General features: G+C 38.0%; 3 protein-coding genes across 3 annotated transcripts; 2 read left to right on the top strand and 1 right to left on the bottom strand.

The window, feature by feature from the left end:
• The first annotated feature begins 1,013 nt into the window (after window positions 1-1,013).
• LOC108546047 (uncharacterized) lies at window positions 1,014-1,700 on the top strand. The gene is made up of 3 exons (XM_017897965.1): window positions 1,014-1,217; window positions 1,387-1,439; window positions 1,568-1,700. The coding sequence occupies exons 1-3, from the start codon at window positions 1,014-1,016 to the stop codon at window positions 1,698-1,700; spliced, it is 390 nt and encodes a 129-aa protein (XP_017753454.1).
• A 937-nt stretch (window positions 1,701-2,637) lies between these two features.
• On the top strand, window positions 2,638-3,602 carry LOC108546045 (uncharacterized). The gene is made up of 2 exons (XM_017897964.1): window positions 2,638-2,750; window positions 2,930-3,602. The coding sequence occupies exons 1-2, from the start codon at window positions 2,638-2,640 to the stop codon at window positions 3,600-3,602; spliced, it is 786 nt and encodes a 261-aa protein (XP_017753453.1).
• A 780-nt stretch (window positions 3,603-4,382) lies between these two features.
• LOC108546070 (acanthoscurrin-2) lies at window positions 4,383-6,156 on the bottom strand. Its single transcript, XM_017897991.1, has 3 exons — window positions 5,975-6,156; window positions 5,396-5,454; window positions 4,383-4,803 (listed from the first exon to the last, which is right to left on the bottom strand). Exons 1-3 carry the CDS (start codon window positions 5,990-5,992, stop codon window positions 4,383-4,385), a joined length of 498 nt encoding a protein of 165 aa, XP_017753480.1. The 5' UTR covers window positions 5,993-6,156.
• Between the last annotated feature and the right edge of the window lie 2,737 nt (window positions 6,157-8,893).

Genomic DNA, 8,893 nt, shown 5'->3' with positions numbered 1-8,893 from the left:
ATTAAGGTCTCTTTCACTCGTATGCTAATTGTTTCGCTTGCATACGTAATTAGCACATTATTCCTGTACTCAAGTAATGTGTATCATTTTCCTTTCTCTATACTGTTCATTTGTTTACATAAAATTCTCAAATATTTCCAAAACACTCAAAATTCTTGAAATATTTAATTATTAAGGTATTTGAATAGCAATTCGAGTGAGACAAATTCGAGATCCAGTTAATTAAGGCATTCAATAATGCCTTGAATAGTTGTTTAAACTTAAGACAGCTACAATATATGTACAAGTTGTACATTCTTCTAGTTACTTTCTATTCTAGTTAACGATACCTACTCCTTGAATAGATACGTGCGCGCCATGAATCCAACAAGTTGATCCACAGTTGGGCGCGCCTGAAGGAAGTATTGCGAGTGTCGTCGTTTCCTGAATGCAGTCAGTTCTTCGACCACATCTGAGCGGTTAGAAACTCTCTGGTCACTTGGAGAAAAGTTTTTATGTACATTTCGATAGTTATTTTATTCCATGCATGTGGTACTATCGTGTCTCGTGACGTGTGACTTACCATTGATTCGATGTTTCGATATAATTTTCGAAATTTATAATAACGACTCGTTATACAAAAATTATTAAAATAATTAGAAACAAAGTCCTTGATATCTACATCAATGAAGATACCATGAATCACGCAAGGTCTCTGTTATAAATTTCTGCCAATTTTCATCTCGTTGATTCATCAGGGTCCAATTACGGAATTATTTTCAGCTTCAAGTAAATTTCAGTTTAATTTTTTCGGCGGTAGATTGTTGATAAATTACACGTGTTCTGAAGAGTTGACAGGTAAAACGTGAGAAGAGTTCTCAATTAATTTGATAGAAAATTACAGTGATGACAGATAGCAAATCGTAAATATGGGGAATCATATTGAATTAAACATTACGATGTGTGTCGCGTGCCGAACGCAGGAGGTGTGTTGATCGTTTGAGGTTAGAAATTCATATCACGTGGCACGCATAATGGTAAGTACAAACGGCAATGCTTTGGTGGAAAGCAGAAAAGTGAAAAGATACACGTCGAAGCACAGTTGCTGGGATCCCTGCACACTGGGCGGAGTTTCTTGGAATACTTTATGGAAACGGATTCGCCTCGCTAATTTCAGCTGCATGTATATAAACCTTAGATTTGTTGCAGTCATGCGCAGAAAGTGTCCGCTTCTTAAAGCGTGTTTTAGCGGGTAAATCAGTTCACCAGCACCGACAGAACAACCCGTTTTATCATCTCTTCAGAATGAGAGGGAAGCTTCTGGTACAAGATGAAAGATTACAATTTTTAAATAATAAAATATTTTTTTCATAATGTTTTAATAAAATGTCTTTTTTCTTGTTTTAGTGTGTTGTTGCTTTATTAGCATTGTTCATGTTATTGCAAGAATCAGCTCAATCGTGAGTATTTAATATAATATTAATGTTTAGAATATGATAAATAACATCTAATATAATTCTAAATTTTGTATCGTTATTTATATTTTTTTATTGTATATTAATTAAAAGTTTTTTATTGATAATGATAGGAAGGTGATCATCCATGTACCTTACCAAGTGAAGAACGTGAAGCATACGCACACAATCTACAAAATAATACCTCATTATCGCGAAGATAAGTCGGAGGACCTAGAAGAAGACGATAAATATGAAACTTATTAGAAATAATTATACATAGTAGACAGTATAGTAAACAAGTAGAAGTAAATTGCAACCCAACGAATAGTTAATAGAATTCATAAGTGATATTCCAACAGTATTCCATGTAATGAGCTTATTTAAAGAATAAATGGTAATATTTTCAGTAAAATTAAAATAAACCATTTTCTGTAAACTTTCACATTGTAAAATTTACCAACTTCCTTGCATATGAGAAAAGGAGTTCAAGATTGAACATTCGAATAATATAAAGACATTTAAATAAGAAAGATCCATAAGATAAGAAATTGTCAATAAAGATATTTGTTAACTAACATGTCCTTCTTCGCTACTTTCTATCACAAATTAAAAAATGTTTAGCAAATAAGTAAAAAGGTCTAACGACAATTTTATTTGACAAAAAGTGTCGGAGCGATCGCAATGCTATCACAAGCATCAATAACCACGTTTTTTTTGCTATAAATCCTGGTTTCCGGCGCGACAATGAACTTCGTCGATGACGTTGACACGTTTCCCCAGGGCGTGTCATTCGAAGCGGATTGGCAGACAGAGCATATCTTGCCAAAGCGGCGAAAGTGTTTGATCGTCCGTAAAATTACGATTATAGTTCCGCGGTTCCATGGTACTCGTTATGATAGTGGGCGAAATATAAAGGAGGAGCATCCTCGGCGATGTCAAACGACATTGAACCACTGAACCTGACGTTTGACATTGTTCTCTTTGGAAGCCATGGTAATGTGATTACAATAATGTTCGATGAAGAATCTTTTACATATCCTCCTATTCAGCTTCTCAAATTTTGAAATTAACTATATCGTATTAGAATACTATAATTCTTAAGTTAGATCTAGAGTACAATATTTCATTTTAATTTTTACTTTATCCTTCCAGTACTATCTAAGCTACTGGAACAGGTGCACATAGTTAATATAAAAGTAGTATGACTTTAATATTCGCTTTGCTTCTTGTTTCCTTGTTTTTCCAGGCAATCCACAACTTTCTATGCTTCCTTCTTCTAAATCAATTCCTGATGTACGGTGTGTTCTCCAAGCAGTAAGTAACAATGAAAGTAATTCTACCAGATCTTGTAAAATTCATACTTATTGCTCGACATCTGAATCGCATTGATAGCGTATTCCGCTTTCTCTGATGAAAACGAACGTCTATCCCAAGCCAGATACTCTTGTTTTCGCTCGCAGCAGCCGCACTCACTTCCTTTCGCTTATTTGCAGCGTGCACCTGAAAATCCTCGTGCCGGATGTGGTCAATCGCCACACTCACACGAGGACCATTCTTCTTCATCTTCATATGCCAGCACCGAAGAAGCCCAAAACTCACAAGAAGCACGAGTACCATTCAACAAGAAGCTCCTGGAAGTACGGATACCAACAAGATTACAAGGACGATCACGGTGATCTTGAATTGGATCACGAGAACCACCAGAAAGATTACGGCGAAACACTGACCGTGAAATCCAAGAATCACAAGCAACATCGACAAAAGCATTTTCCTGTGTACGACTATTCCAAGGACTCTTATCTTCCGCCATCCTATGTGGAGGATAACGACTTGGACCAGAAGAATCGTGGTCAAGATGAGTACACTTACGCAGTTCATGAAGATATTAACGATGTACCTCCCAACACTGAGTCTATTTCTTACAATTACGAGGAAGGTTACAAGAAGGGCTTGGAAACGGAAACAGGGCATATTCGAGAGGACCAACTGCACAAGTTTCACGAAGATCAGCACGAAGAGCAGGGAGAGACTGAGAACAAGGGATTCAAAGAGGATTTTGAGACAAAAACTGACGCAGGGAGATATCTGGTAGATGACGTGGAGTATGAGAACACTAGGGACAAACGTGATCACAGGCGAAGATCTAAGAGGATCTATAAAGCGTAGGACCTTCGTAGTATTCGTTAAATGTACAGTCTTTATGTATACATTTGCAAATACGTTTTCGGTCATTGTAATTTTCGTTGTAAAGTGTAGTAAATAAATAACATAAGGAAATAAGACAGCAGTATAGCGAGTTTTCAGGTACACACGCAATTTAATCAACTTTCTCGCGACATAATTATACATTGATCATTCGAGTCGCAATAAACAATAGCGGCAACAAGTAAAACAATATTACAAACAAACGAATAACAATATTTACATTAACAATACGAACGATGTGACAACAGATTGATGAGAGACTAGGACGAGAGGTAAGAGGCAGGGTGATAAAAACTCGATCGACACTCCCCGAGAAACACCAGTCAAGAAATAAAAAAGAAGGGCAATTAAAGAGCGAAGATAATGTATCTCTTCAGAACGATCTCCCTTAAATGTGAAGGTGAAAGTGTCGTGCGATGGGGGGTGCTTGCAGGTTCCTTGAAGCGCGACGACTCCAGTTCTTCGATACCTTTCAAGAGGAGATTCTCGAAAACCGAAACTCCTCTCTGTTTCAAGTTTCCGTGTTCGACTCGTTCCACGTTCCATTTTCAAAACGAACGAAAAGCGTCACCAGTAGCAGGCAACTGATTAGAGCTAAACAAAATCTTAACGAAAAATTCCTGTTCCTCCAACGAGACGAAACAGAACAAAATTCGAGTCAAGAACGCGCTTCGAACAAACCAATCGAAACTTTGCGAAGAAGACTACCATACTCCTCCCAACAATGACGCAAACCACGCATTAATGACCGCCCCAGTCTTCGTGGCCACCGCCACTGAGGCCTCCTCCTCCGTATCCTCCACCTCCAATACTGCCTCCGTGGCCTCCAAATCCACCTCCACCGTATCCTCCGCCAATGTCGCCACCGCTATACTCGATGTGGCCACCGCCACCACCGCCACCACCGCCGCCGCCGCCGCTGTACTCGATGTGACCGCCGCCGAGGTCACCACCGCCACCCAAATCGTGACCACCGCCGCCGCCGCCTCCAAAATCACCACCGAAACCGCCGTGACCTCCCAAGTCTATGGGATGACCGACGGTATATCCCAGTACCTCGTACTTGTCGCCACCTCCACCACCGTGGTGGATGTGCTTCGTGATCGTATGCGTATGATGAACGGTCTTGATCTTGTAGGGTACGTGGATCACCACATGGTCGCTGGAAAAATTTTTTGGGTCATTAGGTGTGTCTACATTTAGGTCGAAATTGAATAGTTCTTGTGAAAATGTCAATTCTCCGCGTTTAGATTTAATGGTGATACTTAAAATACGACAATTTATACCGTTGATTTCCAATCAACTTCTGTTGTAATTTTATAGTACCAATATCGAAAGTTATAGAAAGAGTAAATAGAACTTACTCGACGTCAATTAAAAGAAACAAGCTATAGGTAATAAGCGTTAGTGTTTGTTCAAAGATTAATTATCATTTGATTAGTCTGACTCGTTGATTGCTACTTTCAATGCAACAACGACACGGATGATTGTGCGCGTAATGATTCGGAAATACTTCCTGAATCGTGGAACAAGGAGAAATGAATTTTTTCAGTTGGTCTCGTTTATCCTTAGCATTCGATGGTTCTCGAGGAAAATTGTCCATCGATAAGCAAAGTGGAGAAAGTCGCCAAGTCGAGTCACGGTTCGTTAAACGTATTCTGATTTATAGTTCTGAACGCTTAAACTTCCGAGTGACTGTAGCATAGTCTGATATATAGCGTTTGTGCGCCATATTGAAGGTAAAAGGAACTTACTGTCCTCCGCTGTGTCCTGCTGAGACTACGTTGAGCAAAGAGGCAACCAAAAAGACGGTCTGAAAAAATAATATCAAACTGAAAAATACTGTATTTTATGTAGGGATTTTAGAATATTGTTATAAATATTGTAATATTATTGTGCATGAATTTCGAGACTTTGCAAGTCGAGAGAAATTTGAGATAATTCAGGTTACTACAAATGTCTCCTGAGAATGTTCTATTAGATGACTATACTTGCATGTAGAAACTTCGACTTATCTAGAGTGATGTAGCAATTTGTAGCATGTGACACTTTTCAGTACCAATGTCGAGCTCTGAAACTCCTAGTTGAGAAGTGCCATAAATAATCTTAATTTTATAACAGTGATATAAAAAAGTTTATCTTAAATTAGACGTAAAATAAAATAATTTTTTATGAGCTTTCGCTCCTTTTACAAAAACCCTTAGGAATCTTCAACAAAAGAAATAATCAAACGTAGCTCCGACTCGACCGATCTTACCCCAATTTCCAATCCTGTTGTCTCCAAAAATGAGGATTTTAAATTCCACTGGAGTCCTCCCTAGGAGTTAACTTACCGCGAGCTGGGTCATCATGTTGGATCCTCGAGTATCCGTTTCGTTCGCTTAACCGTAATAAGACCAATTCTGGAGAAGATTGAGAAGAGGAAGAAGAAGTATAAACGTAAATATAGGACGGAGTCGAACGTCGAAGGAGCCAACTACCGGTTCCTCCTTCACGATACAGTTGGCGGTTTCAGCCGCGGTTTTGATCTGCTGTCGGTTGTGCACACGCTCGCCGCTTTTATACATGTACGTGATTGGAGTTGGATAAGAATGAAAGGGAATCTTTTGCAGCCGTAAGCCGGTGCACGTGAAAGGAGCGGGCTAATAGAGAAGACGTTGCAAAAAGCGGAGGACCAGCGCGGCCCCTCCACAGTAGTCTACCCTTCACCTCGATCTATCGTTTTGTTCATTTCCTCTTTTTCATAGCAGCTAGACGTCTCGATCCGTCTTGATCTATACCAAACATCCACCTCTCCCCTCGCCATCGTTTGCCGTCGCCACACTATGTTCTGTGGTCTTTTTAATGAAAGCTGGACTTAGCCGGGTGAACGGCCAAGATCAAGATCAGCATCGTAATACGAGGTGGGTGCTCTCGTGGTTCGTTTCACTCGTCGCTTGCGTCTGGAAACGAGGAGATCGACGCCTGGGACCACGGCTCTGCCTGTCGCTTTTTACCAAGAGACGATCGTGAGCAGTCGATGCGGATAGTCACGATCAAACGAACTCGGCCGCGTTACGTGAATCAAACTCTTTTCGTGTTTTGAAGGTTTTTTAGGAATCGTTCTGTTTGGATTGGACAGGTTTTGTTTCCGTGGTTAGTTTTTCGGATGCTGAACCTTGAAGAAGTCACTAGGTAAGCTTTGGCTGAACTTTGGGATGAAGAATTTGGAGGTGCTTTCGAATGTCTTCCAGTTTTCTTCATTTTCTTTGGATTTCAAGATACCTTGACAAGTGTTCGATTTTTTCACAAGACATTTATCTGGAGAATTAGGTGTTTTGAAACTTCGTATCGATAAATGACATTTCTCTGTTTAGATTCACATTTTACTTACCTCAACCGATTTGTATCCATGAAGATATTTGGTGAACTTATTTTTACTTTAAAATGATACATCGCTAATGCATATATCGTGAGGTATCTCGTTTGCAAATGTGATATGATAAAAAAAAATTTTCTACAGAAGTTAGTTTCTAATCTGTAATTTAATTAAAAAGAATATATCTTAGATCGAAACTAGATTTTACCTTAATTGCACGTTATACACTATCACCATGAATGCGCATATCTAAGATCCAAGTCGATATCTATTTGGACGATGTGTGTGTGTATGTATGTGACATTAATGTAAATTTCAGACATGAACTAGAAAATATGAAAACTTTGAAGTAATTTTCGTAATAATTCATAAATAAAACATACATAAATTTTCAAAATATAGAAATATATCGTGTACAAAAGCGATCTATTAGTATGTATCAGAAACAATGAACATGTTAGGTAAACTTGCATGAAGTATTCTCGCGTCACCAAAGTGAAACGTATACATCCATCACATTCAGAGTACCTTCCCAGTGGATCTATGGAATGCGGACAGGGTCAGCGAACCATCCACAACTATAATGCAATTGCTCGTGATAATCTCTGCTCATTATGGCCATCGTTTCACTCGCTGATCGATAGATAAATTTGATCCTTCTAGATTCTCTCGCAGTTATCATATTATATGCAAGTATCAGCCTGCAATTAATCGCAGTTAAAATCCTGTTTTCCTATTTGCATTAATTCTTGAAAGTTGTACATTCTTGTCCAATACTTTGATAATTCAATCATGTCATTAACCTCACAACGCTAAATTTATTTTATCTTATCTACTACGAGTGCGTGACCGACAATCGTTAACACTTTAATTAACATAGGATCTGACATTGAAAGGTACTTTCCATGCATTTACATAACAAGAATCGAATAATTAAACCTCGATCATTAATTTCTTTTCTTGAGTATTTCGTTTCCGGTGAAATGAGAGGTCGAGTTTAACCTAAAAAGGAAGAATTAACTTATTACGATTGTCGATATTTTATAATAATAGTTTATCTTTTCGATGACACGTTGCATTATTATAAATAGACATTTCATTATATGTACCTACTTGTTTGAATTAAAATAAACTTAAGTTAAACATTTTCTTGTAGAAATTTTGAATATTGTAATTACAGAAGTTTCTGATCGATAAGTTACCCAGCTGACAGGTTAAAAAATTGTAGACGCCCTCTACTAGGTAAAACGGAAATTATAGAAAGTTGTCGGTCCTGTTCTATGTGTTTCCTTCCTACATAGCTACTTTGTTGCTCATAGGATACAACAGATTGCACGCGATGATTGCATACTTTAGCTGAGCGAGTTGACGAGAGAGGCATATAGCAGGTGTCATCGTAAATTATCGAGCAGGAGCTGCGATGCCTTTCGAAACGTTACGTGGACGTATGTCACGTCGCGTCGTAGTACTATTACGGTAGTAATTTAGCTGGTATCCGTTATAAACTTGATCTTAAACTTGATCCAGAATAGAGTTAATGCGTATTGCGTACTTTCTGGAAGCTAGCGTGTACAATCGACAGAATTGACAGAGTGAGGTTATATAAAAACAATCAGGTGTTTATGTTTACATTGATTTACATTTATTTACATTAATTTATGAATTTTAATTTATCTTTACCTTTTATGTTACTTACCAAAATAATGCAGAAGTAATAAAATGAATTAAAATGGAATATCCAGCATTCAAATTATTCGACATGATTATACGTTCAGAAATCTTGAACACGTGGATATGCTTCCCGACAAGAATTATTTCACATTATAGAAATAATAAAAGATGTAAAATAAATGTAATATTCTCGTAACCCGTAAGTTCTATATTTTCTTTTCTA

Source organism: Eufriesea mexicana, unplaced genomic scaffold, assembly GCF_001483705.2.
Source record: "Eufriesea mexicana isolate 0111107269 unplaced genomic scaffold, ASM148370v2 scaffold571, whole genome shotgun sequence".
Lineage (NCBI taxonomy): Eukaryota > Metazoa > Arthropoda > Insecta > Hymenoptera > Apidae > Eufriesea > Eufriesea mexicana.
The sequence above is the reverse complement of the archived record's forward strand: the minus strand, read 5'-3'. Positions and strand labels throughout refer to the sequence as shown.